The 14496-nt window shown below is 40.6% G+C and overlaps 1 protein-coding gene across 5 annotated transcripts in view; it reads right to left on the bottom strand.

Moving 5' to 3' along the window:
- The window catches only part of hmgxb3 (HMG box domain containing 3), a 92469-nt gene that overhangs the window by 28164 nt on the left and 49809 nt on the right, over positions 1-14496 (bottom strand). For all 5 annotated transcript variants that reach the window (XM_043703262.2, XM_087995202.1, XM_043703264.2 and 2 more), the window contains exons 15-16: positions 7693-7820; positions 6194-6325 (exon numbers count right to left, since the gene is read on the bottom strand). In XM_043703262.2, the coding sequence (XP_043559197.2) occupies positions 6194-6325; positions 7693-7820 (260 nt within the window). The remainder of the gene's footprint in view (positions 1-6193; positions 6326-7692; positions 7821-14496) is intronic.

Here is a 14496-nt window from a genome sequence, read left to right as displayed (position 1 = left end):
AGTATTATCATTAGATTATTAATCCAGAAACTCAGATAATGTTCTGGGTACCTGAATCCCCCAAAACGACATATAATAGAATTTGAATTTACTAGAAAATATGTGAAACTGAGAATTTACTGATGACCACATTTATTGCTGGAAAAACCCATCTAGCTCTCTAATGTCTTCAGGGAAGGGAACCTTCTGTCTTCATCTGGTCTGGTATACATGCGACTTCAGAGGATTTAGGACCATTTGGTGCACCCATTTTGCCGCGATTTGGCATGGCCTGTTTGGCACAGCCTAGTTTGCCACAGACCCATTTAGGCACAGAACTATTTTGGCACAGATATACAGTAGTCATCAACTAAAATCAACATAATAGTAGAATTATTAAATGAGCAGTTTCCAGTAGTTTGTAGTTATTATTAAAATAACTAGTCAAAGAAAAACAACTGTAGAGGGAACTTTACAAGTGATTAACGAGTGCCTAGAAAATTTGTCAGAAGCTTGCCAAGGAACAATGCCTAATAACAGAGCACTGAAGAAAATGGTTCGTAGGACCCAGTAAATCCAAGAAATTTAGAAGACATTAAAAAGGGTTCAGAAAAGATTTACAAGGATGTTGCCAGGGTTGGAGGATCTGAGCTACAGGGAGCGGCTGAACAGGCTGGGGTTGTTTTCCCTGGAGCGTCGGAGGCTGAGGGGTGACCTTATACAGGTTTACAGAATTGAGGGGCATGGATAGGATAAATAGACAAAGTCTTTTCCCTGGGATCGGGGAGTCCAGAACAAGAGGACATAGGTTTAGGGTGAGAGGGGAAAGATATAAAAGAGACCTAAGGGGCAACGTTTTCACGCAGAGGGTGGTACATGTGTGGAATGAGCTGCCAGAGGATGTGGTGGAGGCTGGTACAATTGCAACATTTAAGAGGCATTTGAATGGGTATATGAATAGGAAGGGTTTGGAGGGATATGGGCCAGATGCTGGCAGGTGGGACTAGACTGGGTTGGGATTTCTGATCAGCATGGACGAGTTGGACCGAAGGGTCTGTTTCCATGCTGTACATCTCTATGACTATGACTATAACATGTAATTCCAAATAGCTTTAAAACATATTCTGTTAATGAATATAATGAAGAACAATGTTTACTAGCCGACAGCAGTAGCACCACCTGCAGAATTCTTATATTTGGAAGAAAAAGGAATGCAGAGTTTCTGAAACAATCAAAAAAGTTATATGTTGATGGAACATTCAAAATTTCCCCACCTCTATTTTCACAAGTTTATGTTATTTTAAGGGAAATACATAAAGGTGTGTTCCCACTGTTGTATGCTTTACTCCCAAATAAGTTACGAACAACATATGATAAATTATTTGAAATGGTTCTGGAAATACAGCCTGAATGCCGCTCTGACATTATCAACTGTGACTTTGAACTTGTACATCTCGTAGCAGGGCATGATATTCTGTTGAAATTAAACAAATTCAGGGAATTTAATGGGTTATACCTTGTTTTTTTTAGAAATTTTGAGGAACCGCGGTTAGGAGTGGACTAGTCACAGATTAAATGCAGTTGATACACAAATAACTACAAACTACTGGAAACTACCCATTAAGTAATTCCATTTTGATGTTGATTTTCGTTGATGACTACTGTATATCTGCGCCAAAATAGTTCTGCGCCTAAACAGTTCTGTGGCAAAATAGGCTGCACCAAACAGGCTGTGCCAATTCGCTCACGCCAAAATGGCTGCACCGAATGGTCCCACTCCAGGAGCCACAGCAATGTGGTTGACACGCAACCGCACTCTGAAGTGGCCTGGTTGTAACAATCGCTACAAAATCTCAACGAAGAAATCAAAACGGATGGACTACCTAACATCAACTAGACACCAGAAACGACAGTGGCAAAATATCATGCCTGTCAACCCTCCTTACAACATCTGGAGGTGAGCGCTAAAGTTGGGAGAGCTGTCTCAAAAGGTCATCAAGCAACAGCCCAACATGGTCTGTAAGATATGATTCCATGAATATGCTCCAGACGCCACCATCACATCCTTGGATAGGTCCTTTCCCAGCAGCAGGACAATCCCAACAGAGGTATACAGTTGGGAGTTTCCCTGGGAGTCCTCAAAATTGACTGTGGACCCCTTCAGGCATAGGCAAGGAAACCTCCTGATGATTATCACATACTGTCCTTCCTCGGCTGATGAATCAGTACTGCTCCATATTGAACAACACTTCGAGGAAGCACTGAGGGTGGCAAGGGAGCAAAATGCACTCTCGAAGGAGCTTTCAAGTTCACCACCAAGAACATGTCTTGACAGCAACACAACCGATTGTGCTGGTGGTGTCCGAAAGGACATAGCTACTAGATTGGATCTGCAGCATGTAGTGAAGGAATGAACAAGAGGGAAAAACATACTTGATGTCATCCTTACCAATCTGCCAGCTGCAGATGCAGAGGTCCATGACAGTATCATTAAGAGTGACCACTGCACAATCCTTGAGATGACAAAGTCTCACTTCACATTGAGAATAGCCTTCATCGTGTTATGTGGGACTATCACTGTGAAAAATGGGACATACTTCAAATAGGTGTAGCAACTCAAGACTGTGCACCTATCAACAGCAGAATTGTACTCCAGGACAATGTGTAACCTCATAGCCTAGTGCATACCACGAGCAGCACCAGCTATACCTGAAAATGAACCGTCAACTTGGAGAAGCTACAAACAGGACTACTTGCATGCCAACCAGTATAAGCATTAAGTGCTAGACAGAACTAAACAATCCTACAGCCAACGGATCAGATCTCAGCTCTGCAGTACTGCCACATTCAGTCACGAATGGTGGTGGATATTTGAACAATTCATTGCAAGTGGTGGCTGCACAAATATCCCCATCCTCAATGACGGAGGAGTCTAGCACATCAGTCCAAATGATCAGGCACTTACATTTGCTTTAATCTTCAGCCAAAAGTGCTAGGTGGATGATCCATCTTCAATGGTATCCATCATCATAGATGCCAGCCTTCTGCCACAATTTACTCCACGTGAGATCAAGAAGCAGATGGAGGCACTGGATACTGCAAAGGAAATGGCCCCAACAATATTCCAGCAACAGTAATGAAGACTTGTGCTCCAGGATTTAGTGATCCCTTAGCCAAGCTTTTCCAGTACAGTTATAACATTGGCATCTACCCAACATTGTGGAAAATTGTCCAAATATGTCTTGTACACAAAAGTCAGGACAAATCCAACATGACCAATTACCGCCTGATTAGTCTACTCTCCTAAATGCAAGATATTATCAACAGTGCCAACAGGCAGCACCTGCATAGCAATAACCTGCTCACTAACACGCAGGTTGCCTACGATGACAACTCTGCTCCTGACCTAAACACAGCCTTGGGTCAAACAGTGACAAAAGTACTGAATTCCAGAGGTGGGGCAAATGCGATAACCTTGATATCAAGGCCACATTCAACCGAACTGAGTGTGGTATCAAGGATCCCTAGCAAAACTGGAATCAATGGATATAAGGGGGCAAACTCTCTGCAGGTTGGAATCATACCAGAAACACAGGAAGAAGGTTGTGGTTATTGGAGGTCAGTCATCTCAGCTTCAGGACATCTCTGTAGATGTTCCTCAGGGTAGTGTGCTAGGTTCAACCATCTTCAGCTGCTTCGTTAAAGGCCTTCCAGCCATCATAAGGTCAGAAGTGGGGATGTTCATTGATGACTGGACAATGTTCAGCACCATTCGTGACTTTTCAAATACTGGAGCAGTCCATTCCTGAATGCAACAAGTTCTGGGCTGACAAGTGGGAAGTACCATTCGCACCACACAAATGCCAGGCCATGACCATCTCCAATAAATGACAATCAAATCACCCTTTGATATTCAATGGTGTTACCATCACCAAATCCATCAAAATTAATATTCTGAGGTTACCAATGACCAGAAATTCAATTGAACTCACCAAATAAATACAAGGGCTACTACAGATACTCAAGGGCTAGGAATATTGTTGTAATTAATTCATCTCCTGACAGCCCAAAGCCTGTCCACCATCTTCTACACGACACAAGCCAGGAGTGTGATGAAATACTGTCCACTTGCCTAATAAATAGTGGGCAGACTTGGGGAGTCAGGAGTGGAGTTCCTTGCTGCAAGATTTCTAGTCTCTTAAAACATATAAAGCATAGAAACTAGGAGAAGCAGGAACAGGTCATTCAGCTCTTCAAGCTTGGTCTGCAATTCAGTATGATTATCCCTAATCCTCTATCTCAAAGTCATAGACCCATATTCTCTCTTGCTCTTGTAATATTTATATGGCTAGTCCAGTTCAGTTGCTGATCAGTAGTGTTATGGACCAGACCCTCAAAACATTTCAAGAAGGCAGACCCTAGCTTTTCTATCTGTTTTAAGCAAGTGTAGATAGGGGCGGCACAGTGGTTAGCACTGCTGCCTCACAGCACCAGGGTCCCAGGTTCGATTCCAGCCTCAGGTGACTGTCTGTGTGGAGTTTACACATTCTCCGTGTCTGCGTGGGTCTCCTCCGGGTGCTCTGGCTTCCTCCCACAGTCCAAAGATGTGCAGGTTAGGTGAATTGGCCATGCTAAATTGCCCCATAGTGTTAGGTGCATTAGTCAGAGGGAAATGGGTCTGGGTGGGTTACTCTTCAGAGAGTCTGTGTGGATTGGTTGGGCCCAAGGGGCTGTTTTCACACCGTGGGGATTCTAATCTAATCATTGCAGGAGTGATACAGCCAGCCCAATCACTCAGTTTTAAATAAGACAGAATTTATTTATACACGAACAAAAGAAAACTGAATTTAGAATAACATAACTATTGGAAAACCCAACCAAGACAAAAATGCTACTTAACAGCGAGCTGTTCTAATTTCCTGCAACATCCCATAAACACCCACTTGGCAAAAAAAAGAGAGAGAAAGAATCACTATGGAACTGCTTCTTTGTGTCGCCAGCAGCGTCTCTGGGTCCCCAGCTCAAACTTGATCTGCAGTTGCAAATAAAACAGCTTGCTAAAACCAAACCAAGTACTGAACTGGGAGAACTGGCCCCTCCCCTTTCATTCTACAAGTGTTTTAAAAAAAACACTTGAAAGGTTTTTCAAGTAGGTATTTCCAGACATATTGGAACCTCTGTCTTTACAACCCCTCTGAGGAAAAAACATGGATAACATAATTTTGTTAAAGGAGCTGCATTGTCACAATGGCAGTACGCAGGATATTGATAGAGAGGTATGCAATGATGGCAATGCCATTGTCTGTGATGGGGCAGTCATTAAATTCTCAATTGTTGAAGATGGTCATTGCCTGACCAGGATTCTTTGGATCAACAGCGATGGCGAGGACATATTTTTGACTCTTGAGCTCCTTTTCTTCCACCATCCTTGCCCTGCAGTCTAGTGCTCTCTCCATCTTTCCATTCTCCTTTGATGGAAGACTCTGGTGTGAAACAGGCATACCCACTGTACCTAATTGCTTGTAATATGTATTTGTTTCATTAAAATAATTATTAAAACATGCCAGCATCTCCATATGGTTATAACTGAGATGGCAGTAATTTATGATTATTAATCCATTTGTAAAGAAACCTTCAATCACAAAAATTTAAGGCAAGTTTGCAAATACACAAATGTATTTTCAGGGCTAGTAAACATTATTTTAACCTTTTCAATACCCAAGTTATGGCACATCACTATTCAGTTACACAGGACATACAAACATTATAACTACTATCATGCTTTCAATTCAAGAATATTTCATAATCAATCTCGTTCAGGAACTGCAAACAAAAATTAGTGCGTAGCCCAAATGTTCAGAGCAGTTTAGTGAAGTTCCCACAGAGAGTAATTAATTAAAACAGCTACTGCTAAACTAATAAGTACAATAGCTCACAAAATGCCTCATAGCAAATGAGTGTACCACAAGACTGCAATGTTGGAACTTCAAAACAGATTATCCAGAATTTCCTGGCTACATTTTAACAATGGAATTGCGGCCACTTAAAACCAACTCATGCAAAAATTATTAAACTTATCTGTGATGGATTTTGGAGAGGCAGTGGTAATGTGTTTGCCTCTATGCCAGGACTCCCAGGCTCAAGTGCCACCTGCTCCAGAGGTGTGTGCTAACATCTTTGAACAAGTTATTAGATAAAAAAAAATGTAACCTACCTGTAAATTTTTGGACAGAGTTCAATATGGGAATAGTCACATCCCTTGGATCTTCTCCGAGCTTGATATGGTTTCTTATTTTGAACAGTAAATCCAAACTGACCAAAAGCTTGTTTCCAATATTAAATAAGCCTGGATCAGAAATGATCAATTAAGAGAACTTTCATATTATCAAAAATTTATTGAAACCAGCACAAATGTTTGTTTTAAAATTGCTAGATTGAGAATTTTAGCAATTGTGCAACTAACTCATCAAGAAATAGAAACTAAAGAGAGCAGCAAAAAAAACATAGATTGAATGATAATAACACAGATTCAGCAGTGTTTTTCTTCAATAAATCCAATCTACCACTGCTACCACATGGTGAAAATAGAATGGAAAGACACAGCTATACAAGAGGTGAGATCACAACATTGAGGCATGGCCCAACATACAATTCCTCCCCATTGCAATCTGAACCTAGATGGTCAAATCCTAAGACAAGTAAATCAAGACTTATACCTGCATATGGACAGGAGATGTTCAGCAGCTAGTCACGCACAGTTTGATTCCACAACATAAATCACTGTGACAAATGGTATGTAATGACTATATATACAAATCGTTTTTGGACTTCAAAATAGAGGTGATTGGTTGGTTATTTATTTCAAGCATTTTCTTTGGAAGGAACAATGTCAGAGCCCTTTTCTGGTTCAGGGATCAAATTTAGAATCTGTTAGAAACATGTGACTGAAGGTCCCAGTAATGTTACAGTTCAGGGCACCAGCTTTGTTTTCAGGTCACAGGATCCCAGGATTGAGCAAGCTTTTAAATTAAACTCAGAAAACAAGAGAATCTTTCTGCTAAATTGATTCGTTCTTTAAACTCCAACCAGAGCAACGTTAGTTGCTCTGGTTGGAGTTTAAAGAACGAATCAATTTAGCAGAAAGATTCAGTTAGTGAAACTTCCAAACCAGGGCAGTTTGGTTAGAAATATATAGGTTATTAGAAGTGAATAAGTTTAGAGTCTCAGATTTGTGAAAAGTTCATGTCAGCAGACATGTAAATAATTCAATGAAGCGGCTCCACAGTATAGAAACTGAGACGTCAGTCAAGTATAAATTTAAGCAGTGAGATTCGGGTGTCTATTACGGAAAGTGTCAATAGACAAAGTTTCAACCATTTTCAATGTGCTTTGAGGTCTTTCCCACCCTCACTTTATTTAGAGAGCTTGCTTTTAAAAAGTGTAATAAACTTCGACTCTGTTGTTCAAGAAACTTCTGTCACCTCATATGAATGTTTTAATGACGGTGTTAACTAATTAAACAAAACAAAATCCATCAAACGAAATTCAGGGATTACACTTGTCCATTAATACTATAAGCTGAAGTTATAACAATAAAGCATGTTGACCTGGAGGAACTCCAGAGATTGGTGGCTCACAGGAGGTATTGTCTGCAACCTTGGACAATTGTGTGGGATCAGAAAAATAAGTGCAACAAAAGAGTGAATCTCTTACCTGAGCTGATGTCTGTGAAGTTATGAAGTGCAAGACAGTGGGGATTCAAGCAGATTTTCGCCTGAACTATAACCACTTGAAACTGGCTTTCGGTCAATAGCCAGCATTCCTCAGGACCAGCTACTGAGCTGGAACAAAAGTGAAATATACCTCATTAGCAATTTGACACTCAACTATAGTAGCACTTACAAAGCTAAAAAATCTGACTTGCTGGAACTGGAATAGTTATTAAGCCATCAGGACTAAGTATATTGGTTGGACATGGAATGCTGAGAACTTTGTTCCCTCTCATTGTATTCCCTGCACCTCAAAGCATGTATTAACTCTACATAAACTAAATAAATTGATGAGAAAGGCACAGGTGTTATATTTACTTCTGGGACATGCAACTTGATCATGAGATGACTTGCTTTCTGTATGTGTTTGGAGCTCAGGAGAGGTTTATCATTCTGCACTTACTCTTAGTTTAATGATGGGCTGTTAACCTATTAGAACTCCATTCATTTCTGCACATTTCTTAATTATTTGTTAAAACAATAACTATCCCATTCTTTCCTCGGTTAGGAAAATTTGCCCATTCTCCTGTTGCTTGGCTGAAGTGGTGGAGAAAAATCCACATACAAGGCTGCTTGGGCACACTAGCAAAGCTGAATTTACATTCCAATTCACTGCAACAATAAAACAAAAAGCGTGGCACTGAAAAAGCACAGCAGGTCAGGCAGCATCCGTGGAGCAGGAGTCGACTTTTCGCGCATAAGCTTTTCATCAGGACGGTGGCTCTCCTGTGCTTTTCCAGCGCCACACTTTTCGACTCTGATTTTTCTAGCACCTGCAGTCCTCACTTTCTCTCAATAACAACAAAATGCAGTGTGATTTAGATTCGGGTATCACAGAAATACCTTAAGCTAAAAATGTGCCACCCCAAAATAGGCTGCATTTATCGCCACTGCATTGGAGAAGTGTACTCACCATCCATGCAGCTGAAGTGCTGTGACACCATAACAAGGTGCCTGTATAAGGATTTGGAGCAATAAAATGAGTGCTTTTCAAATATTTTAAATTAAATTCAAATCCTGGACTCGAGGTGTTCTCACTTCTTCCTGTGCTGCCATGCTGTTCATTGTTTCTGGGACTTAGGAAGCAAGGCAACAAGTGGTAGAAAGGGAGCATGAGGTTAGGAGTGGTGACCAGAGAAATAGTAAGTGAGGTGCTGAATGGGATATGAGGGCGACTAGTGAAGTGGTGAGCAGGAGAGCTGGGGGCCAGTTCTTACGAAGTCACACTGGATTTGAAAAGCTAACTTTTTCTCTCTCCACAGATGCTGCCAGATCTGCTGAGTTTCTCCAGCATTCTTTATGCTTGTTTCAGATTTCCAGCATCTGCTTTTGCTTTTATTAAGGGAGTTGGTTATTGAGTTGAATGGGATGCAGGAAAGCGGCTGCCAAGGAAAGCCAGAAGTGGCTTGGGGGTGGCAACAGTGGCATCACACGTGCAAATATGAGCAGAGTCCACACCAGCTTCCAGTTCTAGACACATATCAATGATGACAACGGCCATGGCTTACTCCACCAATGCATTAGTCGGTGATACTCTTGGTACAGAAAATCATGCTACAGCTTGTAGACATGACTTCTTCCACTCAGATCTTGATTACTCAGTACTCTACATCAGAAGCTATTTGGACCATCTCACATACACAGCACTGGAACACTAACTAAGGGAAAGGGGGCAAAACTTATTTTTTCTTCATACCATCATTAAGAACACAAGTAAATTTTCAAAACAGGTCTGGGTACATTCTGGAGTCAATTGGAAATCAAGGAAACCTGAAGAAAATATTTTTGAGTAAAAAGCAAAACATGGAAAGAGAGAAGTTGCTGTATATTTTATACAGAAAATGGAGAGGGGGGGGGCATTACCTTCAGGTACACATCACACACAATTGCATTCTTGGTGAGCTCCAAATTAATTTGCTGCATTCTTCTTGAATAATTACAAAGTCAGAGTATAGTTAAATGAAAAACGCAGCATAAACTAGTAATTAATGAGCATAAAGATCGCATCCAAAAATACTCAGCGAAAGTAAAACACTCTTACTGGATATGGTTCAGCGAAAGTGCATCTCGTTATACATTATGATAGACATCCAGTCTCATTGCATTGCTGAAACTGAAGTACAGAAATGACCCGTGATGGCCTCAAAACCGCTATATACACTGAATAGAAAACATACTGCCATCTTTTGGTGTATGTTTGATATGTCAGGCTAAGAAATAATACCTGATTGCAATGCATTTCTAGCATCCTTTTCATTCCAACTATTTAAAAGTACAATAATTTTGACAGTTTATAAAACAGATACAAAATGAATTCTATTTTTACATGTCACCTATGATTCAAGCAGATTGTAACAGTTACTATCCAACCCTGAAAAGATAAAGTTGCCATGATGCTACAGGACCATAGGGCTGCTTTCACATTCAAGAGGTGGTTTAACCTGAGGGTAGCCATGCCTCAGGCAAGGAGAGAGATTGAGGAGGAGAGTCCTTGTATCTCAGCCAGTGCAGGACCTGAATTTACACTGCTGGCATCATTCTACATCACAAACTGACCATTAAACCAACTGAGCGAAATGACTCCCCATATAATCTTTAGGATGTGTTAAAACAGTTCTGTCACTAAAACGCTTCTTTCGAGAGCAGTTCACAAAGCAAACACACTATACAAAATGTAACTATTATCATTATCTAATTAAAGACCATTTGTCTTTCATCCTGACTTTGTCCAAGCAGTGAATAGTCAGATCATAGATTGCAAATAACTGGTCCTAACACTAAACTAAAACATTTAATTACAGAGATCACAGAAAGGCATATATCAAAGAGCATCTCTTCCTAAGAATACTTCAATGACTGGTCCACACACTTGCATTGCCATCCAGGCTATTATGAAGTCAAAGAGCCTGTTGCTCACAATAGAATTATCCTGGCTTGCATAAGGAATATTCAACATCAGTGAGTCTGCAGGAGGGGAAATTCGGGAGGAAGGTTGGATTTCTTGTTGGTCTGATCGTCGAGCTGGTTGATACTTTATTCCATTTCTTGGCGACATGATCAGTGCTGTGTTGCCTCCTGTGAAGCACTGATGTACTGTTCAGCTTTGAATTTATGTAGTCCTGTTTGAACTGTTGCCAGTTGGTGCCTGTTGTGGTATTTCCATTGTATATTGGGTCTGGATCAATGTGTTTATTGATGAAATCAGAGGATGAGTACCATGCTTCCAGGAATTCCCTTGCTGTTCTTTGTTTAACCTGTCCTAGTATTGTTGTATTATCCCAGTAAAACTCATGGTTCTTGCTGTCTGTGTGCATGAATACTGGGGAGAGTTGGTTGCGTTGCTTGGTTGCTAGTTGGTGTTCATGGATGCGGGTTGCTAGCTGTCTGCCTGTTTGTCCTACATAATGCTTAGTGCAGTCGCTACATGAGATTCTGTAAATTACATTCGTCCTGCACACAGTGGGTAACAGGTGCTTTATTCTGCTAAGCTGCTGTCTGAGTGTGGCTGCTGATTTGAGTGCTGTCAAGATCCTTAGTTGTCGGAGCAGTCTAGCTGTCAGTTCCGAAATGTTTTTAAATGTGTGGGAGAATAGCCAATCTATTGGGGCCTGTCTTGTCTTCTTGGTATTGCTTGTCTGCCAGTCATCTGCAGACAAAGCTATGGGGGTATCCGTTAGGGCATTTTTTATTTCAATTGACATAACTTTAGCCAAAGTACCTACAACAAAACTCCTGGATAACCAGAACATACAAACAGACTACAAACCCATCAACAAAGACAGCATATTCAAACTTCATCTTCAATGACCAGGTATATGAACAAATCAAATTAAAATCAAAGAGACACCTATGGACTCACTCATTCAGGGCTCATAGCTGAAACAGTAATGCAAAGACTTGAACAGACAGACCTCTCCCAGATCCAACCCAAGTTATGGATGAGGTACATGGTTGCCATTCATGTGATAATCAAAAGAACTGAAATTGAGAACCAACACCAGAAGATCAACAGCATTTTCACTAAGATCAAATTTACTAGAGAGGAGAGAACAGCAATCAACTCCCATTTCTAGATGTAATGGTAACAAGGACACAGAATGGTGAATGCACAGCAAGTGCACAGAAAGACCACACATACCGATCAGACCCTAAACTACAACAGCAATCACCTGAACACCCACAAGAGGAGCTGCATTAGGACCTTGTTCAAAAGAGCAGCAATACACTGCAGTACCCCTGAACTGCGAAGAGAGGAAGAACACCACCTATACAAAGTCTTTGCTAAAAACAGATACCCCAACAGCTCAACCAGAACCACATAAATTCAAAGCAGAACAGTTCAGCAGCGCTTCACAGGAGGCAACACAGCACTGATTATATCACCTGGAAAGGGGACAAAACACATGCCAACAAACCTACCAGCTTGGTGAAGAGACCAACAATGAATCTAACCAGCTCCCAAGTTACATCTCTTCACAAAAACTTTAAAGGGAAGAAGGTGCACGGGAGAAAGTCGTGAATTTGCATGCTCTCCTGCTGAGTATATTAGCATCCTTTAAAGTTGCCTCTTTTGTCATTACTTAAAAATGCTGGAAATATTTCCAAGACTTTCTTTCCTAGCACTTGGGGATGTGTGCGAGTTCACAATATTAAAAATTAAGTCTTCCTTTTGTGTTTTCCACATCTAACCAAAAGGCTCTCAATGTTGATGTGAGCACAGGCTTCTACTAATATCATTTTGATATAGATTAATACGACTGTTTCACTAGCTCTCTCTTCCTGACAAAGAAGCTTTTAGCTTCCTGTTTTCATTGAAATTTACACATTTGCAAGTGCTCCCCATTACAGATTTACCAATAAAAATCCTTACAGGTTGAAAAACCCCAAGATGACAAACACTTTGATAATCTGAAGATTAATACGCACAGATATTCTCAGTTGGTCACTCTTTGTTGTGATACATCACAGTATCAAGTACGTAATCTAAACTTGAAAAAAGCAAGTGACATTTGGACCTTGTACCAAATCCATACAACTGCAAGCAGAATGAAAGAAATTGCTGAAGAAAGGAACAAACATTCAGCCCTATGCACCAGCAACAAGCATAATCGTGATACAAAAATAAATAATTTTGCAGGACAGGCTGACCTCTCACTGAAATAGGTATCAGACCAGAAAACAACATAACTTAATGCTTATTGAGCCTGCTCTGCCCTTAAATTAAATTAAGATGACTAGTGAATTTATTTGGCCTCAATTTCATATTTCTGTCTGTTCCCCAAAACCCTTGACCACCTCCTGTAAAATCAAAGAATTCCCTACAGTGCAGAAAGAGGCCATTCAGTCCATTGAGTTTGCACTAGCTCTCTGAATAACATTCCAGCCAGTCCCAGTTCCCATCCTTTACTCATAACCTTGTCATTGCTAATGCACATAGCTTGCACATCTCTGAATACCGTGGGCAATTTAGCATGGCCAATCCACCAAACTGCACATCTTTGGAGGAAACTGGATCACCTAGCAGAAACAGGCACACGCAAGGGGAAAACGTGTAAATTCCATAAAGACATTCACCCAAGGCTGGAATTTAACCCAGGTCCATGGCACTGTGAGGCAGCAGTGCTAACCGGTGAGTCATTGTGCAGTCTTATAGTTTGACAATCCGTTCAACTCAGATTGGAAATATTTCATGACTCAGCCTTTACACAGCTTTTGGAGGCAGAGAATACCAAAGATTCACAACCTTCAGCCAGAAGAAATTTCTGCCCATTTCCATTTTAGACCGACAACACTTAACTCTGAATCTGTCCACAGTTCTAGATTCTGTCCTGAGGGGAATTTTCCTCTCACCAACTGTGAAATTCCTGGTAATTTTACACCATTCAGTTAGATTACCTCTCACTGTTCTGAACGCCAAATCTAAACTCCATGGAGTAAAGGCACAACTAGCTGAAGCTTTCCACATAAGACAATTTTCTTACATTATTAACTTCCGTGATTGCCCTGGGAAAAGCCTGTATTTTCTACTTGTGTGGTGTCCTTTTAAGACCAAATTGAAACCAAGTTAATTCTGACAATATGTTGAATCTCTGGAAATTGTTTGTGATTTAGGTTGCTTTACAGCTGGAAGGAAAAGTATATAGACAGCTAACAGGTTATCCAATTACACCTGGTCTAAAAATCCACAATAATAGATATCTGTGTTAAGAACAGAAATTGGAATTCAAGAAAATCTTGGTGAGGAAAAAGGATGAAGATTCTGAGAATAAAACAAGGGCTGGTTATGAGAGAGCAGATCTGATTTGGAGATTTTCACTGATCAATGTACAATGTTCAAAGCTATTCGTGACTCAGATACTGTACCAGTCCATGTTGAAACACAACATTCAGGTTTGTGCTGACAAATGATGAGCAAACTCTGTGCTATACTGTCGGACAATTACCATCTCCAATAAGGGAGATTCTAACCATTGCTCCTTGGTATGGCATTATCATTGCTGAAATGCCAAATATAAAAAAACCTGGGATTATTAGTGACCAGAAACTGAACTGGACGAGTCACTGTACAAGAGACTAGGAATTCTACAATCATTGACCTCCCAATTCCTCAAAGCCTTTTGCATCATCTACAAGGCACAAATCAGTAGTGTAAAGCTCTAATAACATAGAAGCCCATACCAAGGACAAAACAGCCAGATCGTCTAGCACCCTATCTGACATTCATTCCCTCCATCACCGATGCAGCAAT

Source organism: Chiloscyllium plagiosum, unplaced genomic scaffold, assembly GCF_037043375.1.
Source record: "Chiloscyllium plagiosum isolate Xiang-an unplaced genomic scaffold, Cpla_swu_hap1 HiC_scaffold_16, whole genome shotgun sequence".
In the NCBI taxonomy this organism is placed as follows: Eukaryota; Metazoa; Chordata; class Chondrichthyes; order Orectolobiformes; family Hemiscylliidae; genus Chiloscyllium; species Chiloscyllium plagiosum.
The sequence above is the reverse complement of the archived record's forward strand: the minus strand, read 5'-3'. Positions and strand labels throughout refer to the sequence as shown.